Source organism: Synchiropus splendidus, chromosome 1, assembly GCF_027744825.2.
Source record: "Synchiropus splendidus isolate RoL2022-P1 chromosome 1, RoL_Sspl_1.0, whole genome shotgun sequence".
NCBI classification, from domain to species: Eukaryota; Metazoa; Chordata; class Actinopteri; order Syngnathiformes; family Callionymidae; genus Synchiropus; species Synchiropus splendidus.
In genome coordinates, this window is record NC_071334.1 from 13,562,695 (window position 1) to 13,577,404 (window position 14,710).

Consider the following 14,710-nt stretch of genomic DNA (forward strand, 5'->3'; position numbering starts at 1 on the left):
TGTAATTCGAAGGATCTGTTGGTTGGTTTGAAATGGGCTGCCGATATGACATAAAGAAAAGTGAAATGTTGCTCTCAAGATGTTTATGACTTTTTTTTGGGTTTGTCATAAGCAATGAAATGGGTTTGAAATATTAAAACAATCAGTAGACATCAGAATATGTACAATCAATTCCTTTAATAATAATTAACTACTGTTTTCCAAATTTCTGGTCCCATTATCCCAGTTCTAGCCATCTTCAAAAGCACTACTATGTTGTTCAATTGGCTCACCCTTGATAAAGATGCTGCTGATCCATTGATCTTGGAAGTTGTTGAGGGTGGAGACTGACCCTTTAGAGTCACAACTGTTCTTTGCTTTTGTGTTTGATGGTTTCAGCTCTAGTTAATAAGAGTAATTCCACCAGGTGTACTGTACTGTTTCTTAAGCATCCCAAAGGTGACCTGATGCACCATTCCCTTAAAATTCATGGCGAGTCAACCAGTGAAGAGCAAAACACAATTGCATTTTACTCTGAACCGCAGCACTGCATCATAGCCGCCAGCATGGGCATCACGGTGTCATGTGAAATGTGATCTCACCTGACACCATGGATGATGAGATGCTCACCTAGTTGCTCATAAGTGACACCATTTTGTATGGTACATATGAACACATTTCTGCAAGACAAGCCCTGGAAAGAACGAGACAGGCTGGGAGAAAAAGGGTCAGACTCCCCAAGTAACCATTAAATGCATATCCATGTGGACTAGAGGATTCTGCTGCGGCAGTAACATGGCACTTTCTGTGGAAACTAGTTGGACGAGTGGACATCTTACACTGCTTACTGAATGGAAGTTGTCACTGAAAGTCAGCACCCGAGAAGAACAAGCCATAATTTCAAAATTACAAAAAGTGGCTCCAGTCTCATGTTGTTCGAAGTTTCTGAGTGCTGACTTTGACAGTCACTAACTCATGCATGCACTGCAGGAGTCTCTTCTCTCTACCGACGGTGTCCACATATTCATAAGACACAAATTGGAAGATACAAGTAAACCCTATATTTAGAAAGCTTGTCTTGTAATCATCCTCCACACCGTCATCTTATAGACAGCTATGAGAGTTGGTAGCCGGGAAATATTTCCCATCGGATTAATTATCCTTCCACTGATCATCTGGATCGTTTGTTGTGAATGGTATAATATGTCATCCTTGGATGGCTGGTATATCCCTGTCTTTTATCACTTTGATGAAGATTTTCTTTAGTAGGAAATGCTTTTTCGTAACACACATGTCCTCCTTGTTTAGCAGAGAGTTTGTGGTCTAGTAATGGTGTAACTGTGGATTCATCTGTTTCATTGTTTCTCCAGGAAACCTTGGCCGAGTAGACTACATCAGTGACTTCGAGTTTGACTTGTTCATCCGACCGGACACCTGCAATCCACGCTTTAGAGTCTGGTTCAACTTTACTGTGGAGAATGTCCGGGAGACACAGGTTAGCACAATTTACTGTCTTATCTGTTGTCATGTCAAGAACCTTAGATGATGTACAAAACATGACCCTTGGTTTGCTCATATGCTTCCGTCTTCTAGAGCAGGGGTTCCTATTCCTTTCTGATCTCGGGGCCCACCTTCCCCCGAACAAATGGATCCACAAACAAATCAAACCGTGTGAAATGACATGAAACCATGTAATCATCGCAAATATATTTATTTGTCATTGAAAAGTCCAACCAGCAGCAAAACCAGGTGCAAAAAATACCCTTGTTGCAAACTGTTCAGAAAACTGCAATAAAATAAATATAATAAAACCATGTCTAAATATCATAAAATAAAAACAATAAATTCTATTTAAACTCAAATGAAGATATAAGTGAAGTGTAAATAGAAGTGTCACCATTTCAAAACTGCTTTAGCAGGTGCTTTCATGAACAGTTTTTACTGCTGGGTGTGCCATCACATTCTTTATATGTTTTTCTTTTCAGGAACTTCTCCATAGTTGGTAACTATCACAAATTTGCAGCTGTCAAGTCAATTCAGCAACACACTACTGCCACTATACGTGGCTAATGTATTCAAAATGAGTGTCTCGCATCCCAATAGCGTGAAACAAAAAAACTGAAGGAGGCGTTCGCGGGCCAACCATGGGCCCCGGCCCTATGGTTATGAGTCACTGTTTTAGAGTCTTAGAAGGTTCCGTTACTGTATTTCTCAGTACTTCAGTACATAATGTAAAATTGTTAGGATGCTCTTTCTGTCTTGTTTTGACATGAAGAAGCAAAATATGCATGATAAAATTTTCCTAAAAATCTTGGCTGGTTTATTGTTCAATATGCTGGTGTACATGCCTTGTAGTCAAATGTTTACATAAGTAGCTGGTCATTACAAACTCTTGTTTTTATACAATTTGAATGGAACCTTGTGGTGTTTGACGGTAAAACTGCGAGTGTTGCTGTGCAGCTCTGGACGTCTGCTGCTCACTTCATCTTGACTGCATGGGTAGAACAGTTACTGGGAGTGGGCAGCCTTTGCAAATATCAGACTAGACGAGTGAGAATAATCTGTAAAATAAGAATCCACATCGTACTGTTACTCGGGAGGGTCCAACGCAGCCTATCTGAGGCTATTGGACCTATCAGTCCATCTCCCTGCACTGCTGTAGTCAGCACTAATCACATTTTATGGCTCTGAGATGAATGGGAGGCCTCGACTTGGAGCTGAATCGATCCCAAGGCCAGATAGACCAGAACCCGCTGCCTGCAGCCGCAGCCAACAGGATATTTGCTGTTGTGGCAAAATGACAGAAAGTCAGCGATACGGCGTGCAGTTCAGCAGGACTTAATAAACACCATGAAATGATTGTGACTTATGCAGTAGGTGGTTTGTACAGCCAACGTAGTGATGCTCTGGTGTTCATGTAAACGGGACTGTTCATTAAGTGGCTTCATCCTTCTTAGAACATGACTAATCATCTGTCCAGTCTTCTCTTCCATATCTTGGAGTGTTCATAGGAGGCAGATAGAAAAGTGGTTGGCCATTTGCACAAGTTTGCTAAGTATGTCAAAGTGCTTATAGCCCAGGCAGAACCAAGATATGAATTACTACCTCAGATGAATTCTGCACCTAACAGCTGGAAACTATACAAAATGGAATGGGTACAATAATAAACTAAGTGCTGCTATGAGGGAATGTTCGATTGAGATATCAGCTGCTTTCGGGGGAGAACTGGGCTGTTGGAGTGTTTCATCCAGCTAAGCCTTGCTAACACTCAGCCTGAGCCAGGGGAACGGTGAACGGTAAAAGCCTGTGATATTGGAAGTGAGATGGCTATTTTGAAGGAATGTAAGCTGGTGAAACAGATTTGGTCTGGCTCAATCAGCTTAGCGGCCTGGTGGAAATTGGCTTCATCCTACCACCGGTTATGATGAATGACTGGATGAATGCTTGGCTGTTTTTCAAGCATCTACTGTCTTTTCTCATATAAATGACTAAGCTTTACAGTACTGTTTGGTTGAAATAGTTACTTCAAAAACAACGCTAACCGGAAGTATTTGTGCTGTTTAAAAAAAAATTACAATTGAATCCCAAAGAATTTATATTGAACATTTGTTTATGTCATGCACATGAAAGTAAAGAGGGAATGCAGTTTTTATGGCTCTGTTGTTTGTCCAGAAGCCTTTAATCATGTTTTATGGCTAGCGTGGATGCAAAATAATTCAGCTGTTGTTCAGTTTATGCGACTACAAAAGTGCATTCCATCGATCATATTTTACAAATGACATTGCTCAATCTCACCTTCACATATTCCATAAGGCAATCTGGTCATTGTGCTATCTGTGGTATGTCTCAAGAACATGACCATTTCATCCCACAAAACTGAAAATATTTTAAAGAGCAGGTTGAAACAGGAAATATTATTGGCAAGTCCACATTTACATGTGTGCAATGTTGTTTTATTGTGTTCAAAGAGTGTGTGTTCCTATTAACCATCACATTTTTTTTGTGTGTCACGGCTTAGAAACATATGTGGCTGTCCCATTTCTGAATTCTAGTTCCTGATCTTGAATGACCAGACGCCAGTGGATGAGTTGATATGACAGCTCATTGGCTAAGTTGATATGCCATTCCATTCTGCTTGAGGGGTGTGCTCGATGTCAGGCTCCGTGAAGGGTACGGCTGTGAGCTATTATCATAAGAGCCTTCAGGGAGCTGTTGAGGGAAGACAGGCACTAAAACGTTGTGTCGAGCACCTTCAACTCCTCCAACTGCTGCAGGGGTGATTTGTAAGCCTCACTTGTCCAGGAAAAGCACAGTGCAGGACAGTTACTCACCATAATCAGGAAAGAGGATGAACTGAAGCGGAATGGGCCATGTGTTGGCTGGAATCCCCAAAGAGCCATCACCATGTTAATGTTTGAGACAATGCTCACCTTTTTAAATTCACCCTCTGTAATGTTATCGTATGGCCACGATGTGCCATTGCATGTAACGCCCCATACATACAGCCTTGTGAATGCGTCCATAGGTTCCCTTCAATTGTTCAATTGCTTTTGGCCCAGATTGTTTTATAGTATGTTAGGACTGACCCTGGATTTGGAAGTGGGAAGTGCTCATCCCACGGTCACCCGCTAATTTCACTGATGACATTGTTGCTTGTTGTGTTGTATATTCATTTCTGAACACATTTTTTTGTGTTGTGTTAGTTAGAACCTGAAATACAAGTAAATATCCCTTTTTTTCTGCATTGTTTAGCATCATTAAATCAGTCAAAAAAGAGAGCTGGTTTTACATTAGCACATGAACAAGCCTGCTTCATTAATAACGTTGTCTCTTGTTGTTGGAAAGTCAACGTCCAGACATTCACACCATGATTAGAGTGCACAAACAAATTGTCTGCCTGCCATAGATTACTGTTGTGCATCACTGATGATGGAGAGGGTGGGGACTCAGTCAGGCAACATCTCAGTGATCATACTGGGAATATAGTTCTGCAGTTCTACAGGATAGGGAGCCAGTCCATGTTAAAACACAAACTAAACAACAAAAAACATGCACCATCCTCTGTGTGAAAGGGGAAGAAAAGCATCCCAAGCACCAATGAAGCTTCTGATGCAACATTGATCTCATGATGTAGACATTTCACTTCCTCCATCTTAAATTAACAGAAATGACCTGTGCAGTTTAAGCTGAATTGAAGTGCAAGTTTGGGAAAACTTTCAAGATAATACACCAGACAGTTCTGAAGCATTTAGTATCTTAAGTGACCTCACTCTTTTCCGGAAAGCAAACACATTCTTCCTATTGTCAAGGCTGATGCTCCCCAGATCACTTCATAATGACATGCACAAAAGAATATGACAATAACTGCATTTAATGGATTTTCAAAATGTCTCTGATAGTGAAATGAATGTTCCCTGGGTTATCTCTGGTGACACAATGTTTCTCATCATTTTCCTTTTTGGTCAAAGATGGCGACTGAGGGCTTAGAGTCATGTCTTTAAATAAAACACTAAGCGGTTTAATGCTAATAATTTAAAGAGTTGTGCCTTATAACAATGGGCTCAATTAAGGTATTCAGTATTGTGACTTTTATATTTATTCTGTATTTGTATCTAGATGTAGATTAGTAGCTGTAGCTGTGGTTTAGGCTACCTTTTTTTATTATCAGCGACGCTATGAAGAGTTTTGCCATCTTGAGTTATTCACTCGATTGAAAAAAGCAATAGTTAATTGGAGGGAAAAGCTATGGTTGAGCTTGCATCCTAGCAGCCATCATTTCACAGTAGCTCTCAGGATCAACTGCTGCACCCTACTAACCATGTTTGCCGCTGTAATTCTGTCTCATTTACTATGTCTTTATTTCCTTAGTTTCGGCCGAAGAACACTCTTCACTCTTCAATCGTGTTGGTTTGGGACGTTTTGGAAGGTGACATGAAAGTGTCTCTAACAGAAAGTCTGTTCACATCTGACACAAAAAAGCATAGCTACGGTGTCACGGGAGACGTGGTGGCGTGGCTCAGTCTGGGCCTGGTGGAGCTCCGGTTCATCTGCATGAAATGACGAGCCTGGTGTCAGGACATGGATCATCCTTTTACGCCGAGTAATGAATACAGATTGCACACCGGATAGAGGGCCCCTGCAATCTGCTGCACCACAAATGAAACAACTGCCGTTCTAATCAAATAGTCTTTTCATGCCAGCACAGCCCTCAACTTGGGCTAAATTCAATTCCAGATTCACAGATTTGTGGGTTGGGGGTTGCCGAGATGCAGGAGGCAAGGGAGAGTTCTAAATGTTGTAATTAGAGCATTGTTTAATGTGCACGTGTGTCGACGTGTGTGCATGTTTACACAGGGGTGGCCAGCCTCCCTGGCATCATGCTGTCGTTAACCACTTGGTTATTTTAGATAGCAGTTGGAAGAGTGGCTCTAATCACAGCAAACACTTTTACACAAACACATGCACTTGCACAAACACACACTCAGCTAATTATGCCAACTAGTGGCTTGGGAGAACATGTTCTCTGCATTCTGTATTTAGGGGAATGCAAGGCACTTTGCAGGAGTGCGGCGGTGTCTCTTTGATGCCGCTTTAGTTTTTTGTTTGTATGCTTTAATAATTGAATCATGCCAAGCCTCCTCCTTACTGTCTGTTGGTGAAGGGTAATTACTCTGCAGATTGTTCTCTTGGTGCTAGAGAGGAGAGTCAAGATTCTTTTCCACTGGGATGGAGGTATGGAGGAGCTGATGGCTGTAATTCAGCAGTGTGCTGATTGGCTAACTTCTCCTTTGACTGCTCTGAAAGGCTGCTGACAAGCTAATACGTGCCATCTGATGTGTGCCCGCAAACCAAAGCCTGACACTGGAGCTGTCTAACTAAACGCCTGCTTTTATGTTCATCTGATTGCTCCGAGCTGAAGTTTGGAAATGATTTTGCAGTGTTCTTTCTGTGGGCTCTATGGCTTCTGTCACTGCAGAGAGTCTGTGGACCGACTCCAAATCTGTGCTGATGTCGGGGTGCTTTACCTTTAAAGGGCTCACTGGCCATCATCCTGTTATAGCTTCTATTCTTCATTCGGGCTCATCTGCTTGTGCCTAAAAGCTGATATCCAGAGAATGTACCAATAAAAATTGTCACGACTCAAAAGTTTGCCAGATTAGGGCTCACCTATATACTTTTTAAATCCGCCTGTTGGGAATATGGTTATGGTTAGACATCTATCTAGCGATGAACTGGTGTCCTCCATGACACGGTAAACAACAACAGCACGATGCCTTTGAAGTGATCCATCTGGAAGTTTGCAGTTTGTTATTAAATACGGTTTAATGCAGGGGTGTTCAAACCGGTACACAAAGGGGTGGGGCTGGTGCAGTTTTTACTTCCAACCAGTCAAGTTGAACCATTCAAGTGTCTGAAGACTGTCAACTGATGACAGTCTGCTCCTGCGTGTTTCAGCTGACTCCATATTACTTCGCCTTTGTGCACTTGATGGGCTGGAAAAAAAACCAAAAAGATAGCACCCCCAGTTTAATATGGCGTGTATATATATATATATATATATATATATATATATATATATATATATATATATATATATATATATATATATATATATATATATATATATATTTTTTTTTTTTTTCTAATTTGTGTTTAGAAAAACATTGAGTGTTACCTTATATCACACCCAAGTTTAGATTAAACTTAATGTTAAGTCACATTTTATTCATCAGTGAAAAATAGCATTGGTGGAAATTTTCTATGTTTTCTTGGAAATTATTAATCTCCTGTGAAATTGTTTGAATCTCAGACAGGATGGACCACCGCAATCAAACACACATGAACCTGTTTTACTGGTATAATAATTTCAGTCTTGTTTTCATCCTTTGTCTCTCTAAATAAAAATGTTGATTTGTGTGAAATTATTTTATCGTTTAATGGCAATAACTCTTGTGAACACTTTGTATGTTCTCCTGTGTGTGTGTATCGGTCTACGGTGTGGTGGTTGGTGCCTGCAGGTATAGTTTCAAAAAACAAACTGTCAATGAAAACAAAGCAGTGATTATTCAGGCTGGTAGCTCACACCTATGTGTGTACAAGCGTGTGTGTGTGTATTCCGCCCCAGGGGCATCCTGCTTCCTCTGTGATGGTCACATCTGTTATCAGTGTTTCATGTCTTACAGGGAGAAACCTGCCAGTTCACATGCACACACACACTCATATATACTGGGGTGTGCAACACAGATGACACTTGTTTCAACCAGTGTTGTGGCCTGGCAGAAACAGTCTTCAGTGTTGTTCGGGTATTTTACTTCCAGTGCTTTGGGGTCTTTGAATAATGCATTATATTTGACAAAAAAACATATTATCATTGTATTTGTTTTTAAATTGTATTTGGATTCCACACCGCAAAATAATGAATTAAATTATATTATCATTGAATTTGTTTTTAAATGGTATTTGGATTCCACTCGACAAAATAATGAATTAAATTAATCAGTAAAGCATAACATTGTTTGAGTATTTCAATTTTGAGTGGTTGTCTCTCCAGTAATTTAGAAATAGAGCTGAATCAAAAGTTATGTTTGTTGCTGTCATCCGTCTGAAAAGTAGCTCAGTCTTCTGTTAGACAAGAGGCCCTGCTTTATCTCAGATAATGCAGCTTTAATGTGCTTTTTGGATCCTCTAACAATGTCCATTGGTCACCTACCTTTGGGTGTTTTACTGATTTCCTCTGCTGTAAAGAGGCAATAAGACCAGATTAATAGATTCCGTCTCTTCTTTTGTTGGGTTCGTGTAGGATACCTCAAGGTAGCTGAAGGTCTGTGAATCCTTCATGAATGTAAACACCCAATATTTTCCTGTTGAAAGTATTGCTTTTATTGTGACACAAAATACCAACCAGCCACCAGATAAAACATAAAATGCCATTTTCACTCGGATATACACAAACAACTGACACGCTCAAGTAAATGATGGCTTGCAAAAATGCTTTCTTCCCACACCTACCTCCACTATTGAAGCTCGATTGATTTTTGTGTGTTTGAGGCTAAACAGATGTTAGTTGTCTCTCTTAAGTTGAAATGTAGCCTCTCCAGGGATGCAGCAGACCTGTGCTTTTCAACACTCTCTCTCTCGTTAAGGAATCCCTGGTAGATATAGGTGAAGCACAAACAAAAGAGAGACGGCTCATTGCCTGGCACTGGTCGTAAAGAAGGTGTTTGTTGTTGATGTTGTCTCACATAATTTACTGCAATGCATACTGTTTAGTGACTCTCAGCCCAAACACGTGGTCATTTACATTTTTAACAGTAGTAAATAAAACAAAACAAACAAACACACTTTCCATTAAACAGTTGTTTTTCTCATAAAGAATATTCTCATAAAGCACTTCAAGTACAGTTTTATGGTCCCTGAATAGATTAGATCTTGAATTCAGAATAAAAGTCAAGTGGTAAACTTTTGTACGAGGGTTCATCTCGGTGGTGACCAGTTGAGGGGGTGTGGTTTAAGTTAGGGTCGGGGGCCTGGACTACCTTGTTACTTCATACAAATACACAAAGCGGTATGTAGCAACAAGGAAGATAACAAAATATGCAAGAATATCCTTAGCGTGCTGTAATGGTTTTGTAAGCATTGATAGCAAAAGGGGATAAGGAATGTGCGTGTCCTGCTTCTACCTCCCAGTTCGAGTTGTAGCCTCAATTGTGGCAGCATTGGCTCTGTGCAACCTATGCTGAGTGGAATAGAAGATTTGCATCAGCTTTGTCATCATGACATCATGACATCCCTTTCGCAGCGCTGTGACAGAACTGTCTCCCGAGTCACTGCATGGTTCGCTGTCGACCGAAAGATTCAACACCAGTGTGATTAATTGTTGTTACTTGTTAAACAGTGTTATCTTTATTTGACCATTTTTGTTGTCCTCAGTGTCAAGGGTGCAATGCAACAGGCTCCATCATCCTGGTGAAGCTTCTGTGTAAAGAGCGATTCAAAGTCTGCTAGCATTGTTGGACGTTTTTTACTTACGTCCAATTTACTTAGTCGGCTTTGCTTCCCATCGAAGGATTCCCTGCCTGAGGTCTCCATTGAACTACACAGTAACACACAACCCAGTAGTGATGCAGAGAGACAGAGTGTATGTCGGTGAAGTTATTTGTAAGTAAGTAATTATTTTTTAAAAGTAAGATGACCAACACTGGCAGCCACTGGCCCTCACGATGCCGAGACCCAGCAGCATGCAATTGAATTCTTCTTCTAGTCTAGTTATTATCTGCTGTCATTTGCTCTTCATTAAGATGCTAAGATGATGTTGAACATCACTTGCTGTTGACGTGCAGTGACACTAGTTTGTAAAAAAAACAAAACAATAATAACAAATAAACATAAGACGTCCAAGTTTACTTAAAAAAACATTTATTGCCATGGTTACTTGCCACTTTATGGATGTTTCATGTCGCTCACTGTCTCCATTGTTGAGCGTGACTAGGAGACTTACAAACCACAATTTTATCATCTCGCACAATTGTTATCGATTATCTGTTTGTTTTTTTCAAACACAATATCCAACTCCATGGTTTTCAAGGCAGTTTTTGTGAAGATGGTTTGAAATAATTAATCAGTAAGTTACTCATTCCGATATGTGAGGGAGCCTTTGTGGCTGATTGCCAGAGGGTTACATTGGTTCCGTCAAATCCAAAACACAGAGATGGTCCCTCCACTGTTGTGCTATCATCGTCAGCCAACGTTCAACACTGACAGTGAATGTTTGCTGTCAGATCTCAGAAAGCCCATGAGAGAAGCTTGTCTCTCTGGCTACTGGATCTGGCGAGCACACATCACTGCACTCCAATGAAAAGCCTGAAATGTTAAGGACCAAAGGAGTGAGGAGAGAAAATGAAATGGGGGAAGACATGGATAATAAAGACAGAGAGGAGTTGAAGTTGGTGTATAATGAGCAGTTGGAGAGTGAGGATCGCTGAATTAATCAGACTGCTAGACCTCATACAAACTCGGCAGAAAGCTTTTTATGTGACAAATGTGTAATTAAGAATGATTTTATGGTGCCCCAGCCCCCTGCCTACACACTCACACACCTCCGACAGAACTAAATGAACTCAATGTAGGTGCAGGGTGTTATTTTCCTCTGTTTATCCCTCTCTCTCTCTCTCTCTCGCTTTATATATATCTATATCTATATCTATATCTATATCTATATCTATATCTATATATATATATATATATATATATATATATATATATATATATATATATATATATATATGTATGATGTATGATGACATATATATGTATATGTATATATATGATATATATATGATGATTCATACTGTAGACAACATAACTTTTTGACGTCTTTTTGGTCAGACAACCTATTCTCAGTCAACTGATTCTTTATCAGCGTATCACAATAGGTTCTTCTCCTGCATTAACCGTCACAGGCAACTGATGGTTGTCATTACTACCATTAGAATATACCATACCAAGCACTGAGTGCTGAGTCGCTGAGTTCATTTCACATGCTGGACCCCTAATTGTAACCCTATAGAAGCATGGACTATAATAAAAAACAATTTTCATGATGGCGAAAGCTAAGCTTCGTCTGACAGTAGTGCTTTGACTTCCTATATCATGTGAACATATTTTTTATAGTCTTACACTTTTGGTAAAAAATATATCAGTATATCAGAGATGGAAGCAAATACATGCAGATTTGGATGCTTTTTATTCTGTTCTGTTGTAGAAAGACAAGATGAAAAGGAACTATATTTCTTCACAATAGTTTAATATTACAAAGGTAAGTGACACTCCTAATGCACTTTGTAGTTTTTGTATCTATGTGACAGTATTAAAAAAAGAACAGCACTTTCAAATGAATATTGAATGAAATATGGAATGGTTGTTTTCAATCAAAAGGTTTTGTCTTCATTTGTCCTTTCCGTTCAAGTATGAATAATATTGTGTGATTTTTTTTTTTCTTTGTTGAATGTGTGGCACAGGGATGACCAGACTTTTTCAGCCTCTGAGTTACTTTTAAATGATCTGATCTGTCTCCCACAAAAATGAACGCCGGAAGTAAAACTTTTTTTCTCTCCCCGTGCCTTGTAGTCACTGCTCCCGCAGTGCGCCTCGCATGATCTCGACATAAAGCTTGTTTCTCCATATACTCCCTATTTTACTGATCAATTGGCTGACTGGGCACCAGGGCATCATGTTTAACTCGCCGAAAGTGAATTGAAAGTGATGTCACCTCACATGTATCAACCTACAATTGAGCTCCTTACTGGTCTTGCATTCAGCAGGGTTTCATGACTCTCCTGTATCTTTTTTCCACCATGGACACATTGTCCCTGATATGCATTGGTTAATTACTATTATTACTACAGTTACTATCGATGGGTAAATTTAATATACATATACGCACTTTTTGCTCTTGATTCTGAGCTGTCCGTCATCAGCCCTGCTGAATTAACCCTCGGCCTCTGTGCCCGCAGGGCCTGGCGCTTCCATTTCCCTGCAACAAATGCAGGTCTTGGCCCCGGCAGCTTGGCAGCAAGCATAGTTAACGACTTATTTACTGTTTAATGGCTGGATACTTCACCAGCACAACAATTAATGGGAAAAAGCCACATTGCTGAACCATGGGGGAGCTGGCTGGTGGAGGTTATTTTCTCCCAACTTTATCTGTGCTCAACCTTCTGCTTCACCCAGATAAACTCCCAACACCTTGCATTTAGACAGACAAGCTGACAGCAGCAAGGACAGCTACATTTACAAACTCTGGCAGGAAAAAAATGCTCACCTTGGGTTATTGTAATAGGCTTTTATTTGTGTCTGGTACGGCGGAAACATATACTGACAATTCGACATGACTGTTGCATGACCAAGTGTGTGGATATGTATATCAAGAAATGAATAGATGTCAGACTGAATGATTTACTTTTCATTTCAATTCATAGTTTATTCAACAACTAGAGTTTGAATTAGTTTCATTTTGCTCTTACAGTTGGTGATGATTAAAAAAAGGGCACAAACAAGCAAAAACACAACATCCTGATGACCTGTGTACATTTGTGTAGCTTGTGCACATTGTTGTTGGTCTGCAGTGGACAGTACCAGTCAAAACTAGAGTTGGAAAAAGGCGTGAATCAAGAATATTTGATACTTATGCTGATAATGGAGAGATGATACGATATATTACAATATATTACTGTATACAGTATGTACTGCAAGTACGACAATGTATTGGAAAATGACAAGTATTAACTATCAATATAGCATATTTAAAGTATTGATTCAGTATCACAATGATAATCATGATATTTTGGGGTGTTGATATTTTCTTACAAACCTGATCAAAACTGGATCAAGATAAATGGAAAAACTATCACGCTACAATCTGGTCTCTCAAGGCACTAACACCCTTTTGCAAAGATAAACATTGTACGTTCTTCCTATATCACTGTAGTCTGGTGGCCCTATAGCTACAGTACTTGGATCTAGCAATTCACCCCAAGTGAGATTACATTTTGTACAATATTTCTTTAATGATAGGTCTCGTATTTTGCGTGATACATTGGCCTGGAAAGTTTAATTGTACACATTTTTTAGCTTCAGTCTTGAAGCTAAGGTGCTTTTTTTTCACCAGTTTTGTTTGTACTCCTTTCCATTTTCTGACACCCGTTATCTTTTTTCATTCTCTCTTGTTCTGGCCAGCTCTCTGTAGCTCTGTGAATACCATCGCTCAAGCATTGAGCTGTTGCAGGCACTTTGTGGCTGACCATGGTGCTGAAAGCCTGCTGCCTTCCAATTGCCGGAGTGTTCATTTCATGGTTCATATACCCTGTTCTCCATTTGTCAGAGTGCTGTTAGCCCTCACTATTATTTCTTTAACCCCTTCCCTTACTAATAATAACAAATCAAATACACATTTGTTTTTCCTTTCAGTCATTACTTCTGCACATCTCAAGGTTTCAATTAAGGCAGCGGCGTTTGAGTGACGCCTCATTAGGGTTAAATCATAAGATGGAGTTTTAATGCAGCCATTGTTGAAGTAGCATGTTTTTGTAGTCGGATGAGTTTGTGGCAGCTCATGTTTTAGGAAGTTCTCGCTCTTAATTTATTAAAATATGAATAGAATTATTAAGATGCCTGAAAATATTCCCTGCCATTTTGTGAGAATGAATGTGCTGCAGGTAAAAGGGGACATTTTTACTTAGTCATGATAAATGGTTGAATTTGGTTTTAAAAGCACATTTAATGGGGGCTGAGGTGCAAGTGTGGGTTAACTGCTAAACCTCTTGGTTTTCAATTAAACAACAAAATCCTGTTTTGCAATCCTCTGCATTGTTTTGCAGATAAACAGGTAGTATTTCAGCTCTGTATGTCAGGAGGCGCTGCAACTTTGGCTGTTTTAAAGATTGAGAGAGTTGATCTGTGTATGTTGCATAAATTACTCTACTAATAATATTACTTTTCTTATTATCACATTTGTTTGCTAAAACCAGAGGGACCAGTTTTATACTTAAAACACTGAATAAAAATGACGGCAAAACATGAAGAAAAGACATCAAGAAAATAAATAAATAGTGTATGGAGATAAGCTGGTTTACCATCTATTATTGCAGTTCCTTCATTCTTTCTTTTTTAGATGTTTTTTTTTTTTAAGATATTGCTTATGGACCAGGTTTGTGGGATCAGTATATACTGTAGC

General features: G+C 39.6%; 1 protein-coding gene across 1 annotated transcript in view; it reads left to right on the top strand.

Moving 5' to 3' along the window:
• The window catches only part of agbl4 (AGBL carboxypeptidase 4), a 238,795-nt gene that overhangs the window by 11,629 nt on the left and 212,456 nt on the right, over nucleotides 1-14,710 (top strand). Inside the window, exon 3 of the mRNA XM_053876093.1 lies at nucleotides 1,350-1,474. Coding sequence (XP_053732068.1) covers nucleotides 1,350-1,474 — 125 coding nt within the window. The remainder of the gene's footprint in view (nucleotides 1-1,349; nucleotides 1,475-14,710) is intronic.